We start from the raw sequence: 16,414 nt of genomic DNA on the forward strand, positions 1-16,414 counted from the left end.
ACAAAAACTTTATCAAAACATCAAGCCTAGGCCAATAAAAAAAGCCTGGTCTCATTTTACTCCCCCTTGTTTTTTGTTTTGTTTTTGATAAAAGATTTTTTTTTTAATTAAAAGGGGGAGAATTGGACTACAAGGAGGGTCCTTCTTACTCTTATTCGGGATAGAACAAGAGAATGGAAAAATCCAAGAGAATGCTACCAAATATAAGATAAGTAACGGCCCATTTAATTAAAGCATATGTAAAAAACTTTACTTCCCTCCTTGTTAGTAGGGGTGTCAACTCGGTCCGGTTTTTCGGTTTTTGGCCAAAACCGGAACCGGAACCGGGGTACCCCGGTTCTCAATTTTGAGAAACCGGAACCGGAACCGGTATTACCCGGTCCGGTAACCGGTTTTTTTAAAAAATTGATTTTTGGGCTTATTTTAGGTATTGGGCCTAAAATAAGCTTTTTTTTTTTTTTTTATAGGTTGGCCCATTTTTTAAAAAATCTATTAGTTTCTTTGTCTAAATTAAAAGGACTTTGTTAATAATTAAAAAATAAACCTTAAAAAGTCCAAAAATCCTAAAAAATCATTGTTTTTCCCTATTTGGGCCTTAGAAATAAAAATTTAATTTTTTAAAATACCCTAAACCTAAACCTAAGTGTAAAAAATATTAATATATATAATATATATATTAATATATAAATATAATAATATATAAATATTATTAAATAAAATGGAAACCCGGTTCCGGTATTCCCGGTAAAAACCGGGTACCAAAAACCGGTACTGGAATCGGGGTACCCGGTTTTTAGATTTTTCAAACCGGAATCGGAACCGGGACCCCGGTTTCCCGGTTTACCGGTTCCGGTTCTCTGGTATTTTTTGACACCCCTACTTGTTAGTTGATGGGAAAAGTTTGTAATTGGCCCATAACGTACAATCATCTATAAATCTTTAAAAATTGAGGCCCAATATAACTAAAAGACCTCGATCTATATATATATATATATATATATATTTCTGAGCAATTAGAATCCTTCTCAGTGACCGTCTCTGGATTCTCTCCGGCTCGGCAGGCAGTGTTTCAGTAAACCAAAATATAAAGGAGAAAAAAAAAAAATCCATAATGAATTAAAAGAAAAGCCATATCTTCATCTTCAGTGCTTGGCTCTGAAAACTGTATATGACCTCCAGAACCTACCATTTGGCGGTCTACTGTGGTACTTTTATTTCATTTTTATATATTATATATTATTTTTTATTTATTATTATTATTTTTTAAGTGTGTTCAGTGATTCCATGTGTAGCTAGGGTTTTTTAGCACTTTTTTGTTGGTGGTATATACGTTGGCTTTGTTTGGTTGCTGAGAAAAGGCTGGAAAGAAAGAAAGTAGATATCTTAGTTCTTTTTATTTTTTATTTTTTATTTTTATTGTTTTTGTGTGGGGTTTTCTCGGGACCCAAAGACTTGGTTTGGGCAAGTGTTGTGCCAAACTAGTTTTGCGGGATATTTATTACTACATTTGAAGGGCTTTCTAGAGTCTGTAAATGGTTTCTGTTAGGTTCCGGGGAAAAACAATTTGATGAGCTTTGAGTATTATGCAAAGTTTGTCAACGTAGACAAGAAAGTGACTTCTTTTGAATGCAGAATTTCATTATTTAGAATTCAAAAAGAAAAAGAAAAAGAAAAGGAAAAAGAAAACTCACATTTTGGCTTGGCATTTTGCAATTGGCTTAGTTGGGTTAAATATCTAGCTAAGGAAATAATATAAAACACAAGGCTGCGATCTTGGTTTTTTGTTTGTTTTGTTTTGTTTTGTTTGTTTTGTTTGTTTTAGATTTCATGTTTTAGTCCCGTTTCTCTTGGCACCTAAACAAAGGATGAGGTAGTAGTAGTTATTAAGTTATATTATTCAAACTTGAATTATCCTTACAAACTTCAATCAGTCTTCTTCAAATTAAGAGGACAAGGAAAGGGTGGAATTATGGAGTTCCTGTTTTTCTTGTTTGATATGTTGTATGTCATGATCATGGTAATATATTGCACTTTGTGTTATGCAGGCAAATTTCAAATCTTTTCCTGGCTAGCCAGTCTGAGCTGGCATAAAAAAATTTCATTTTTGTTCTTTGAGCTGCTCAATCTAATGCAAAGCTTTTAGGTGTGCTTGGAGATGTCATGTAAAGTGAGTGGCTTCATTGTGTTTTACATATTAGCATTTGAACACCTTGTAAGTCATCATCTGGAACGGAAGCGTAGATGAGAATGCAAAGCCCTTAGTACAGGTGATCGTATGGGATTTGATTTAGGTTGTCTGGAGCTGACATCACTAGATTTGCTGCCAGATTACGTAAACTGCTCTGCCATTTTTATAATTTTCTCCATTTGTCGCATTCAGGCATTTGGCTTCTAATGCTATGGAAAAAAACAATGCAATCATTCACTTCTGGTGGAATATCGGTCCCAGACAGTCTTAAGGAATTATGAAATACACTACTCACCCATATAAGTGTGTCCCTTAAGTTAATGTAATGGTCAGCCAAGAGGGGATCTACTGTAAATACAGCATGTTTTCAGCTAGTCTCTGTGACTAAGAATAGGATACTTGCTAGGCCATCACACATGGTATAGTATTGAGAGCTTTGATGCATGATAGCTCCAATAAATTAATAATATTCGGCTTCTAACTTTCACAATGATCATACTTATTCCATGTCACCCAGTTTGCTCATATTTATCAATTCTGCTCATTTTCATCATCAAGATCCAGTAGTTGGTGTTCTGCAATTAATTAGCCATATTTGAATCTGAAATGGGAAAATATGTGATTCTTCTGCTATGTGTATATAATCTTCATTTGAACATATCTTGATACTATGTTATGTAGTATAGCCTGTTGGAGGCTTTTGCCTGTTAGTTTCGTTTACAAAAGAAGAAAAAGAAAAAGTTGTCTCTTCCTTACATAGTTCAATATTTATTCTTATCATTTCATAAATGGTGATTTAAGTAAAATTTTCTTTTTAATCAGCATGTAATATATGTATAGCCAACTGCATCTGGCACTGAGGCTTAGTTCAGTTGAGCAGCTTTCTCTGTGAGATAATATATGCATGGTCTGACAATCCTTGTGGAGTCTATACTCTTTGAATGCATCTTCCTACCAGTAAGTCATGTTCTCATGGTACACTATTACTTTTCTGATATTTCAGGTGAAAACTGGCGTTAGTTTTTTATTATCAAATTGTTTGGTCCTCCTGATCATATTTTCTGTACAGCTTCAACGAAGATCTAGAACACAGACAGAAAGAAGCAATCTTGATGTTTTGAATTGAATAAGGATGTTAAAGGTTTTGTTATCCTAAACTTATTCTAGAATTAGCAAAAGTTATACCAAACTTAGATTAATGCATTGGATATTTATGGTGTATATTTTGTTTTGGAACTGAGATTCTAATACTTCCAAACTGATGTTTAGCTATCATCTAGGAAGAGGGGGGATCTGATGTTTAGCCATATACAAGCTATATTTGTAGTGGCATCGGATTGTATTGGGAACTGCTGTAATTGTTATAAGTATCTTAGGTGCTTGTGTAGCGGAAGGTGGGAAGGCTTTCTTATCAAAAAAGAAGGTGGGAAGGCACTCTGAATTACAGTTTTTTCCCCTTCCACTTGAGTCATTTATCTAACAGTAGTTGGCCAATGTAAAACAAATAGCCAGGCCTTATGCTTGTAAGTGTATTTTGAGCCAACCCCAAAGCATTGCTGAGTTAAACTTGGTGAAATTTCAGAAGTCAGATTAGTTTTTCTTTTTTCGTTTTATCTTTGTTTTTTTGGGGGGGGGGTTGGGTTTCATATCATTAAATGAAGAGAGCTTTCACAGGACTCACTAGATTCAGCTGAAAAACAAGTATCAAGGCAGATTACACATGGGCCACACAGTGACCAACAAAATAATGTGCTTGAGGCTCCTGCACTGGCCTCTGGTTCAGTATCCGTTTCATGCAACAGAAGCAGAAGAGATATGCATGAAAATGTTGAAGTTGTAAGTCACTTGATCTGATGTTCATTTGCAGCTGTTTGATTGAATTATTTCATTGAATGAGACTTAACTGAAATATACCGTGCTTTGTTTGTTTTAATAATTTGTGTAGGTCCGCAACTTAATTGAACGGTGCTTCCGGTTGTATATGAACAGAGATGAGGTCATAAACACCGTTTTGTGTCATCTAGGAATTGAACCTAGAGTTACCACCTTGGGTAAGCTACTATGTTCCTTCCTAGAAGTTTCATTCCCCCCCCTTTTCAGTTATCATTTCCGCTAATTTGTATCACTGGTTGAGAGCCCTGTGAGATGTGATAGTAACAGTTCTGATACAATTTAACTTCTCAATGATGATATTCTAAGGTTCAAAAACTAATCAACCTAGGGCATATACTTGATATCCAGCACATTTTGGACTTCGTGTCACAGAAATCACATTGGCAAGATTATTTATTGTTTAAATTGGCAATTGCTCTTCTCTTTTCTTATTTTCTTGGACTGTTGGACGCCAATTTGACTTCAACTTTCTTAGGCATTTAGGGAGATTAGTTAAGAGTTGGTCGACCGGGCCTTCGACTGAATCATTCTATGCTCTTGTAGTTATCTTCTTCATCCAACAGCTCTAATATCCAAATTTTCATTTTTTATTGATTTAGTATGGCAAATGTTGGAAGAAGAAAATGCAGGCTTTTTCAAGGCTTACTACACAATGCTAAAGCTGAAACAACAAATCCATTTGTTCAATAATTTACTTGGCAAACAGTACCAGCTAATGAAGTTCTCAGCAACTGAAAAGGTTCCATCGGCTCCTATGCAAGACGAGATTCATCACAAGCCTGGCAAGTTCTTCCTGTAAAACTTTATAGAATGTTGAAAGCATGCAAACTTAAAAACACTGTTGAAAGTTCAATAAATAAGGATAAACTCCTCAAAAGTATTTTCTTGCTACCAATGATCTTGGAGATTAAAAGTTTGAACTTTTTAGAAGCAAGTTGAAAACTGCGAAACAGAAAAGTGATTATGTGAATACACTCACTTAGCTCTATTGAGATAAAAATGTCTATCTGGTCTGATCATCATTCTTAACAAACTGAAAATGGGAATATGCTCCACTGGAATAAATTTATTCTGAAGAGGAAGAAACTTCTATGGCAACATTTGAAATGAAAGCAAGCCCTTAATATTGCTGCCGCTGGCAATGCTGAACATATTCAAGGATTAAACTTTTACAGTGTAATCATATAGACTTCAATTAGAAGACAAAAGATTGGCTTCAGAAGGCTCTTTGAGACTTATCTTGTACATATGAATTCTGGGATAGCTTCTTACAAACACAAATCTCATTCCCAACGTAGGAGTTAGAATGAGATTTCATTCTGCACTCTATTCCATCCAAATCAAATGGGCCCTAAGATTTATCGGCAATGGTCCTTTCCTATTGCTGTATCTTGATCATCACTAAAATTCATGTTCCCTCTCTTAGTGCAGTTTACAATCAACCTCTGGGGTACCCCATACTGCAGCAGCCCCCAATCCCGTCTATGGGTCAACTCCCAAGTACTTATGTGGGCAATATGCCTAGCGGTCATATGGTACATGGAATCCCCGCGCCAGGCAATTTCAACCCTATGCAAATAACTTCTGAGAAAAAGTGAGTTTAATAGAGTAGTTATAGACGTCATACCCATGTCCCCCTTGTATCCCTCTAAAATTGACGTGACTTTTAAAATGACCTTTGGATCAAAATCCAATAATGATCTATTACAAATTCAATGATGATTTTAAGTTATGAAGGGACATAAGAGGGACATGGGTATGACTTCTAGCATTACTTAGTTTAATATCATATCCAATTTCTTTTCTTGTTATTGATTTTTGTTGCTTAGCCTTATATGCTTTGGTATGTGCTTGAGGTAGTCTAAAAAATATGAGGTACTCAATATCCAGCGTTTAGCTCTATTTTGGCACATGTATCACATATATTGAAATATCAAAGACATCCATGAAGATGTGAATTTGTTTGTTGCTTGATATATTGTCTTGTCTATTATGAACTTTTGGTAATCAAAATTTTGTGACTGTGGATTCATCTTAAATGCCTTCCCTATCAAGTCTGAATGAGCAATAACTGAGGCTCTTATATCAGGTGTCATCTCCCATGTCTGCACATGCATGGGACTAATGGTTATTGCATGTATTATCTTTGTGTCAAAATGAAAGAAAGGGGACTAAGGTCATTATTGGTTACTTTGAAGAGTGGGACATGCAGTTGATAAAAGTGTTGGGCTTGTTTAGGTTTCATGGGTTAGGATGGGTTATGCACAAGGATCCATGTAGCCGACCTTGATAAATTGGGATTAGGGCTTAGTTGAGTTGAGTTGGGTTAGGTTAAGATAGGTTACTTTGTGTGTGTGTGTGTGTGTGTGTGTAGCTGTTGATTTTGACAAAGTTATATTTCTTGTCAATTCAGAAAAAAAGTAATAACTAAGAAGTGGCCTGCCACATTACCACGGCCAGGGATTTCCCATGCCTTTTGTCCCTGCTTTTATGTATTCTATTTTCCTTGAAGTTTTTTCCATGTCTCATGGTTCTAATCGCATATCCTTTTTATTCTTTATCATCTTTCATCAAATGTTGGCTTAACTCCAGAGTGTGAATCTTGGGATGTATACAGAACTTGCAAATTATTGAATGGCATGTTAGGAGTAAGTGAGAATATCAATAGCCTCTTTTATGATGTTTGCTTGCTAGAAGCTTACTGTGTTGCTCCTTTTTGAAGTGTGCTGATGGACAGAGGTGCAGTTGATACAGTACCTGTCATTCCCTCTATTCCTATGAAGTTGGAGAATTCTTCAAGTCCCGCATCATTGCCATCCGATGGCCAATTTCCTTTCACTCCATCAGAGATGTCAGGACTGAGCATGGAGACATCAGGGCTTGACTCTGCATGTAAATCTTCCGAAGACTTGCAGCTTGGACCTGATGGTCAAATTGGACAACTTACGGAACTTTTTCAATCGTCAGCTCTGAATCCTTTTGATTTTGTCCTTCCATCTCTAACAGACTGGCCAGACTTGCAAGGTGAGATGTGGATATCTTTTATTACTTTGTGCAATTGTTGGCCTCAGCGGTGAAAGTTGTCATGCTATTGAGTTATCCATCAGTGCTGAGTTATAATTGCAAAATTGCAGAAGATTGTGATTTGGTATTCACAAGTCAATACTTGTCATTAATTGTTAGTTTATGTGTCTAAATTAATAAGAAACTTATATAATTTCTAGAATATAATTTTTTTGGAATCTTATGTTTGAGAAAGTGGAAGAGGATTTCATCCTAAAAGAGAAGTAGTGAAGCGTCACAAGTCTTAGATCATATATTTTTTGGGACTCTAGGAAATTTGTTCTTATACGTTATTGTTAGGTGAAAATATTTCATCTTAATGATTTGAACATGGTGTACAGTTTTGTTCAGGATGGCATTCCTAGTTGTTTTGGCCTTTTATTATTATGGTGGCATATTTGATAAGTATATTTCATTGCCCATCTAGTGTATGGAGATGGGAAAGGGAATGATTTCTATCATTTTTCTTTTTTATTAGCTAATATTAACTTTTATATTGGATCACTCTTTGATCGATGCTATGATCTTTTTCCTTGTTTCAGATGAGGATTTCTGTGTGTATCGTGTCCCTGGTGCAGGCTCTCAACGTGGATGGTGTCCCTGGTGCAGGCTCTCATAACCTTGGGCTAAAAACCAAGTCTTCGGACATTTGAGCCTTTTGAGTAAGGGTTAAATACTAAAAAGTCTTTTGCATTTTGCAGATAATTGAGCTTCTGGCTTATGAACCAATGTAAATATCGGAGGTTCAAGTTGTTTAGTGCATGACAATTGACATGACATATAACCTTTAATTTTGGCTTCAAACATGTCTTAAGACTAGCATCAAACTTTGATTCTGTTTAGCCCTCTTCCTCACTACAATTTCCAAAAGACATTGATATAAAACAACTGATAGCTCTGCATGTTTGAAATAACTTTTGTCAGTTTTTCTTCTTTGAGAGAGCCATTTAGCGGGCTTTCTAACTAAGCAACGTTTACCGCATTTTTTGTAAGACTAGTAAGCACGATTTTACATAAACCAGGGCCCCAGGACTTTTCTCTCTGTTTGACTTTTTTCTCGTGAAAACTCCTCTCTTTCCTTTGAGAAACCTTCGTCTGGTGCTGTCCTCCCTTTCCATAGCCAGTATTCCTTTTTCTTTTTTTCTTTTTTATTTTTTCTTTTATTTTTTTATTTTTTTATTTAGAGAAATGCTACACTTTTCAAAATTTTATCCAAAATTTGCTCAAATGATGTGTCATAATCTTATGTAATTTATTATTTTGAGCAATGTATCTCATGAGATTGTGACACCAAATTTTAGAGATTTTTTTTTTTTGAAAAAGTGTAGCATTCCTTGTCTAGATTTGATGTTTCCTGACCATCAATTGTAGGGCATCTTCTTCACCGGACATCTAAGTAGTGATAATTCTCAATAGCTTCAATCTAATCATTCTCAGTATTATCTCTACTGTGATTTTTATGTTTTTTGGCCACCATAAGTGTCTTTTCAAGCAGTTCATCTTCTAGACTCTCAAAAACCGTCATTCTGATAACACCGTTCTTTTTACACCATGCTTACTCGTATGCCAAAAAGATGTCGAGCCAAGCCATATACTTTCCCATTCTCATATTGCTTTATGTTTCCTGAATCACTTTCTTTTTTGATTGTTTTGGAATCTTTGTCAAGAGTTTCCGACTCCGTCCTATAGTTCTTTTAATAATGCAATTTGCTCAACACAAAAAAAAGTTGTGTAACTCACTTCTCATTTTTAGAACTTGACATCATCTTCTCGAGTACTTGAGAAGGTTTTTTGTTAAACGTGTAAAAGACTTTAACATGAGCCAAACAACTTCAAGCACAAATTTCTTTTGCCAACGACTTGTGACACGTAGTTGGCAGAACTTGTAACTATCAGTTGCTCAACGACTCATTCTTTCAGATCTCACTTGCTTTCCACAACTTTGGTCAACTAAATGTAGCAGAGACCTAAGCAGTGCCGTTTACTCAACGAACCTATAACATAATCGTTTCTTCAACTAAATTCCTTGTAACAAAATAATGAAGGTTACAGAACAGAAATCTAAGTAGCACACAATAGAGAACCACTCGTAAACGTATTTATTAAATTCTAAAAGAAGAGAGAGCATCATGCATTCATTATTGAAACTAAACTACCTAAATGACGCTTCTACAGCCAGGTCGACATACATAAATGCTGACAAGAACTTAAATAAACAGGCCATAAAGTCCATGTTTTTCAATACACAAGCATATATGGAAATAAACCCAATGAATAAACAAATTGCCTCTTGGTTGATATGCACATTCAGCCATTATGCACGTGCAGATTTCAATAATTAATTACCTAAAAATTAATTGATCTACACATGCAATAGAAAATTTCTAATCATGGTCGGGGCTGGCTGGATCTGCTCTTTCATGGTGAAATTTCACCACAATGCATGTTATGTTGTCTGCACTGCCACGATTAAAAGCAGCCTCTGTTAACTTCCGAGCTGCTGCCTCAGGTTCTTCTTCAGTCCGGGCAAGAGATACAGCATCCTGAACACAGAGTGCACAAGTCAACTTTCAAGCTGATAGTAAAAAAAAAGAAGAAAAAGAATAGAATAAATTCTATTAAATTATTGGACTCCCTCACACAATCACACTACATTTCAACACCTAAAGCCAACCAAAGAAGCTACCTTATCAACACAAACGAATTCTGTCAACACACACGAGTGACCCATATTTTAATAAATTACTCTCCATAATATTTCACCCAATCAAGTGTCTAATTCAAAGACCCATATTGGCTGGCATTGCAACACGTATCACAAAGTATGGCTATCCTCAATTCAGTTTCTTGCGTCTTGTACCCTGATTTTCATAGGGAATTCACAGCTTGATGCATCTACGTCAACAAATTCTGATTATCTCCGCTTATGAGATAAGACCAACAAACTTAAGGAGGCTTTCAAAAAAAAAATTGCCAGTGTCTACATCTAAAATAATCAACATTTGGAAGGGCCATTCTTTGTTTATTGTAGTTACAGGCAAGACCGCCAGGTAGGTATTTGATATCCATAAGGTCATTACCAAAAGCGGCAAACCCTCTTCCCATATCATCAGTCACCAAAGTGTGTACGAGCATGCATGTTCACCTTTACGTTTGAGAGAGAGAGAGAGAGAGAGAGAGGGAGATTCATGGGCTTACATCATTGGGTACAACATCCCATAGTCCATCACTTGCCAGCACAAGCAATTCTAATTCTTCATCTATCTCTTGCTCCTGGAAAAAAAAAGATTGCATATATGATTCACTTTTTATAACTGGCAACAATAGCACATATGACCTATATGATATAAAAATAACTCTAGTGTGATTTTCCTAGATAACTGCATACAGAAAGCTTTCATATCCTTCACTCACATGAGGAATTGCCAGATAAAAAACGGGTAGCATTCTAGCATCAAAAGGAAAACAGGTAGTCCAAGCACTGTGTTGATACTAAAATAAAGCATTGCTGTTTGCAGTTGATACAGGTTGTAGAAAAAGATTTACAATATTTTATATCAGAAATTTTACTCAAATCCAAAATTAATACACCAAAATTTTGTGAGTTAGGTGGTTGCAGACATTTGATCATGAATGTTTTCCTTTCTAGGAGATTTACCTTTCAATCTTCTGCAAGTAATTAATGAGTTAATTTATTCAAAAGTGAACTTCACAAGATAAATCAAATTATTTCAAGGATCACCTGAATCTCAGGATCTGCCACAACAAACTGCTTCAACATGCGGTTACCAAAAGCACGAGACATAGCTAACACGCCTCCTACCCTCCAAGTACCTAACAACACAATACAACAGATTAAGTTTAGCCATTTGGAGTTCTCATTTTGTTGTTAATCATAATAGATAGCACAATGCTAATAAAAGAAATAAATGAGTTCTGTCTCCGAATACATGGTCCTTCCCATTGGAAGTTTTGGATAGCCTGGAAATGTAAGAAGAGAATTCAAAGAAAGAAATTCAGAATATGTTTGAGCGCTGAAGTAGCGAATAGTGAGGCATGAATAATACGAGCAAGGAAAATAGCTTGAACATGTACTTCCCATGCCTGACAACACAATCAACCTGTGTCTGTCTGTACTTTCAGCGGTTGGAGACAATCATTGCAAATATCTTGGTAACAGTAATACATATCCCAGCAGAATAATGAAATATCTTATAGTCCCAAGATTCTACAATTAGCCAATTGAATGATCCTAGAGATCCAGTCTGCAAAAGCTTCCACTTATAAATAACCAACTTCTCTCTTAACATTAAAGATAAAGTACTTCGCCAAAATCTCCAATTAGTTTGACAAGCCTGACTCTTTGCACCAGTAACTCGGAGGCAAGAGCCACAAAAATATTAACCCATGTTTTGTAGATCAGTTGCACCACATACTTTACCACTAAGAATTCTCATCACAGCCAATATATAGTTCCTTGCTTCAATTACACAATTATACATAAATAAATATTACCTGCCCACATTACAATGCCACCAGCATTTTCAATTCTCTTCCGCTCATCACTTCTATTTGGTTTATGGTCTTCGGAAAGAGGGATTGCTGTTAAAAGGGAAAAATCAGTACCTTTAGAAGTCCATTCACTGCTATTGATATTAAGATTAGATGCACAGTTCACAGGAGTATTTGCTAGAAATCATGTGTTAAAGCTCAACTACCAATGCTAGAAAATTGGCTGCTATTAGATTTTGACAAATATTTACACATGTTAAGTGATGCAGATAGGGTATTAGATGATGAAGTGTAATGTTTTTCGGATGAACTAACTCTTCCCCTGGAGGTTGGGGGACCACATAAAATTCCTTAGATATCCAGTTCTTAGTATCTCATATCCAAAATAAATTTCAGCTCAACATGTTGATTCCACCATGATTTTATCCAGAAACTTATGTCTAAGCAACCACCACCTACAAAATTAATATAAATACATTTAAATCACCTTTTATCCTAAAAGTTTAAGCTGATAGAAAATTGTTGATTTTATCATTTAATCAATATTCTCTCCCCCTCATGTGTGAGCTCAAACTCTAACTAAAATGGGAGAAGAATGATGCAAGTATTACCTTTGCCAGCCTTAGATATTACTGCCCTTGAATCTCCAACATTGGCAACATATAGATGGTTACCAACCAATACGGCTGTTGATGCAGTAGAACCATCGTCCCGGAATGTATCTCTTTCAGAATCCAAAAAATCAGCATCAGTCTGTCGATATGTTTCACCTGCAAGCTTATCCAAGTTACCAAAAAGAATATCACAAATCCACATCAAAATGTGGAAAAGCATTCCATGCAGGACCCCACTCCTTGTGAACTGGTGTTGACAAAGACTCAAAGCCATTTTCTTCAGAAATTGTTGCCAAACATTTCCACCAGCGTGAGATCCTGCATCAGAACACCAACAACAAGGGACATGCAAGACTCGCATAACCCTGCTGCTTCACAAGAAGCAGTGCATAAAAATGGAGTGTCAAGAGTACTTGAACGCACTAATAGCTAATTTGGTGTCGGGTATAAATTGTGGGTGCTTCATGAGATTTTCAAAGAGATGCTCCTTTAAATATTCAGCTGCACGAGAACCACCATGACCTGTAAGGACATATCATATTTATTAGAGAACTTGCATCCTATTTGTGTACAAAGTGGCTTCAGTCTCCAGATGGCAGTTATGATCCACAAGTGAAATGTCAGGAAAGTGGATCACGTAAAAAACAGGTCCAGAGTTGATATGTAAGAAGGCAAACTCTGAGATTTACGACCAAATGGCAACATGGTTTGACAATTGCAATGATAAAAGATATATGCTATCCACTTCTTGGATGATTCTATTTTGGATGATTCTATTTTAGATTAAACTTGCGGCTACTCAACTAGCAATAACTGTCCGAGTTAGCTGAACTTTTATAAAATGCAATTCCTAGGAGCAAACCATTAAATAGCAGAACAGTGACCCAAAACCCTAGGTTTGCTCCCCGGGACCAGCATCCTGTTCAAGGATAATAAATTCCCAATGTATCAGTTGAAGACAATATAGTAAAACAGTCATTTTAGTTGATAGTTTGCCTCCTTGGTCACGTGCATATAGGATAACATTCAAACAATATAACCCCAAATGTAGCAGTTTGTATTCTTCCTTTAACATGGAACCACGTAGGACACCTTCTGTATGTATTACACAGGAAATTCCCAAAAATTTATGTATTTCTCTATGACAAGTGATGATCAGAGAAAATCTAACCATCAAATATTCCAAACAGACAGACTGTTTGCCCATCAACCTTGGATGTCTTGACATCATAGAAATCCTCCATGGTTGCTCTCTTTCCTCTAAAACTTGAATAGCCGCAGCTCAGTTTACCATCTTCACTGTCAATTAGACAAGAGACATGAGATTAGTGCAGTTTGATCTTAAATAAGAGTATCAGTATACTGATAGCATAGAATGCAGCCACTCAGACAAATTTAATTCATTAATAACTATTGTCACTGCACACACACATTTGTGTCCATTTACTTCAAGTTCAGTCAGTCTTGTGGAAGAAAAGCAAAGATGAATTCAGCAAACGGAAATAGACCGATATGATTAAAAAAAATATAATACTTCTCATTCCTTTTAGAATAGAATAGAAGGAATAAAATCAATTAACTTCTTGTGAATGGGATTATTCTAAAAGTGATTCTTATCGTTTGCAAATAAATTGAGAGTTCCTTTGAAGATTCTCTGAGTTATTCTTGGCTTCTTTTTTCCCCCTTGGTAGGCTCCAAATCTTATGAATTCCTAAAATAAAAACTCTGTGCTAAGTTGAAACCACTATTTTTCTTATACATTAAAAGTTACAAGTATGAAAAATTGTATCAACTAAATGCCTGGCTTCCTAACAAAAATTTCGTTATTTAGTCAAACATGTGGAAAAATAAAATAAAATGAAATGAACAGGTCAGGTCAACAAGAAAACTAAATGGTTATTTTGGGATAAATGGTTATTTAGCATGGTATTAGAGCAAGAGGTCTTGAGTTTGAACCCTAACTCTATCAATTCACCTCCCATTTAAATCAAATATTCCACATGTTAGGTTTTACCTATTCAATGGGAGTTTAAGCTTACACATAAGGGAGAGTGTTAAAGTATTGATTAAATGATTAAATTTACCAATTCCTATAAACTTAAGCTTTTGGAATAAGTTGTGATTTAACACATACAAACCAAATATGATAAAGGAGGAAACCCATATTAACCTTTTACACCCTCCGCTAGCAAATCCACCATCTTCGTCCTTCTCAGGCAACACATCAACAATGGGTACCCCTTTTTCTGTAGCATTTGTATCAACCATCATCCTTAAACTTGTTCTAAACTCACGATTCCACAAATACTTTAAGCCAAGACCTGCATGTAAACTCCTTTGGATATCACCCAACCACACTTTGCTTTTTGAAAATACTCCTATATGCCCAACTTGAACAGTCACACTCCTATGCAATCGTTGCATAATCAACCTATCTGGCCTTCAGTGCCAGATCTCTTATTCACTGCCCAATGACATTATGAGAACTACTTTATTATACCAAAACTCCAAAAATAATAATTGAATGCAAACTGGACATATTTTTGGGTTCAGATGCAATTCTTTTGAATATTGGAAATTTTAGTAAAAGCAAATATATCAAAAAATTTAATCTTCCAATTCTCATGCACTTAATTGAAGATAAATAATACATTCAAAAACTCTCACTTCAGCCAAATAATAGCAATCCAAACATCAAATGAACAACCAAATGAGACTGAAATCTCCACAAATGTAACATTAAATTCCATTCCAACGCAATCCCTACACTTAATTAAAGATTAAAAAAGTACTATATTCAAATTTTCTTATTTTATTTTATTTTTGCAACTCAAAGCTTCTTGTTTGAGCAAAATAACAGCAACACAAACATCAAATGAACTATCACGACACTGAAATCTCCACAATGTAATATTAAATTTGTTTCGATCATAATCCACACACTCAATTAAAGATAAAACAAAAGCATCCAAATTTCCATATTCGAGCAAAACAACGGCAATACAAACAACAAAATAATTATCACATAAGACCAAAAGTCTTCAAAAAACAGTTTCTTTGATTCAAACACGATATGTTTAATATCAAGGAAAATCTCATCCATTTTGAAATGCAATAAATTGTATAGCTTAAAACCGACCTCATCTAGCATTATTGAGCTGAGTTTATCCAAAAGCAAAATAACATAACATAACACCGCGCGTTTTCTCTCTTTTTTATCTATCATTTCCCCCAGCTTTCTCAGCAACCAAACAGAAAACAACAAAAACTATTCAAAAAAATTAAAGAACAAAAACAAACACCAAAATTTAACAATATCTTACACTTTCTTAACTACTCGGATCATCGAACTGCAAAAAAAAAAAAAGGAACATTAAGAAACTCGATTGAAATTATACAATAAAGAGCTGAATTATATTGATTTTCGATGAAAACATTCGAATTATAATGGATTTTGCGTACAAAATCTCGAGCCTCAGCTCCGATAACGGTCGGATCAGATCGAAGATACCGAATTGAAGTTATCCAGCTGGAGTTGGCGCAAGTGAGAGGATCCGAATCTGATAGGCACCGATACTGTGCTTCATAGTACTTTCCTCTCTCTTGAAAGTAATAGAGAGAGAATCTGAACCCTAGAGAGAGAGAGATTCAAGAGGTGGAGATGCGAGTGAGAGCGAGATCACGAAGTGGAAGTGGAAGTGAAAGAAAGAGAGAGAGAGAGAGAGAGAGATGGGCTTTTGTAGCTTGGCACCGAAGAGCGGTGGCAACGTGGCAATGCTCATGCATACCCTTTGGGGAAAATTATCATGTGGGGACAGTAGCTTAGGGTAAGTTCTCAAGGTCATCAATTAGAACGTCACACGTTATTTTTTATTTTTTATTTTGATAAAGATCTTCGAATTCTTTTAATAACAAAACAAAAATGTCACATCTTCTACGGAGTTCCCGAACCCCGGTTACTAAACGGTCCGTTAGGCCCAGTCAGAGGCCCGTCGGCCCAAACAAATCCCATGATTTCGACCCATTGCAATTTGCAACCAGTAACCACGTATAGAGACACTCACACAGTCGAAGCTACAATATTCCAATAGTAAAGTCTAGGCAATAGGCATAGAGTTGAATAAATGAATAGAAGCAAAGTGAG

At 35.7% G+C, this 16,414-nt stretch overlaps 2 protein-coding genes across 8 annotated transcripts; one reads left to right on the forward strand and one right to left on the reverse strand.

Annotated features, from left to right (window-relative positions):
* The first annotated feature begins 1,035 nt into the window (after positions 1 to 1,035).
* LOC132186655 (uncharacterized) lies at positions 1,036 to 8,058 on the forward strand. 6 transcript variants are annotated; one of them, XM_059600644.1, is made up of 8 exons: positions 1,036 to 1,205; positions 2,144 to 3,329; positions 3,863 to 4,024; positions 4,134 to 4,239; positions 4,681 to 4,863; positions 5,513 to 5,675; positions 6,804 to 7,105; positions 7,687 to 8,058. In XM_059600644.1, exons 2-8 carry the CDS (start codon positions 3,321 to 3,323, stop codon positions 7,761 to 7,763), a joined length of 1,002 nt encoding a protein of 333 aa, XP_059456627.1. In that variant the 5' UTR covers positions 1,036 to 1,205; positions 2,144 to 3,320; the 3' UTR covers positions 7,764 to 8,058. The 6 variants fall into 6 exon arrangements, with proteins under 6 accessions (XP_059456627.1, XP_059456636.1, XP_059456652.1 ...); XM_059600653.1 differs by having other exon boundaries at positions 3,011 to 3,329; XM_059600669.1 differs by having other exon boundaries at positions 3,192 to 3,329.
* A 1,162-nt stretch (positions 8,059 to 9,220) lies between these two features.
* Positions 9,221 to 15,990, reverse strand: LOC132179396 (probable protein phosphatase 2C 76). Of its 2 annotated transcripts, none has more exons than XM_059592122.1 (10): positions 15,733 to 15,990; positions 15,594 to 15,620; positions 14,441 to 14,734; positions 13,442 to 13,569; positions 12,694 to 12,792; positions 12,268 to 12,426; positions 11,660 to 11,746; positions 10,887 to 10,978; positions 10,343 to 10,417; positions 9,221 to 9,687 (listed from the first exon to the last, which is right to left on the reverse strand). In XM_059592122.1, exons 3-10 carry the CDS (start codon positions 14,692 to 14,694, stop codon positions 9,529 to 9,531), a joined length of 1,053 nt encoding a protein of 350 aa, XP_059448105.1. In that variant the 5' UTR covers positions 14,695 to 14,734; positions 15,594 to 15,620; positions 15,733 to 15,990; the 3' UTR covers positions 9,221 to 9,528. The 2 variants fall into 2 exon arrangements, with proteins under 2 accessions (XP_059448105.1, XP_059448114.1); XM_059592131.1 differs by having other exon boundaries at positions 14,441 to 14,591; positions 15,733 to 15,988.
* Positions 15,991 to 16,414: the final 424 nt, after the last annotated feature.

This window comes from Corylus avellana, chromosome ca1 (genome assembly GCF_901000735.1).
Source record: "Corylus avellana chromosome ca1, CavTom2PMs-1.0".
In the NCBI taxonomy this organism is placed as follows: Eukaryota; Viridiplantae; Streptophyta; class Magnoliopsida; order Fagales; family Betulaceae; genus Corylus; species Corylus avellana.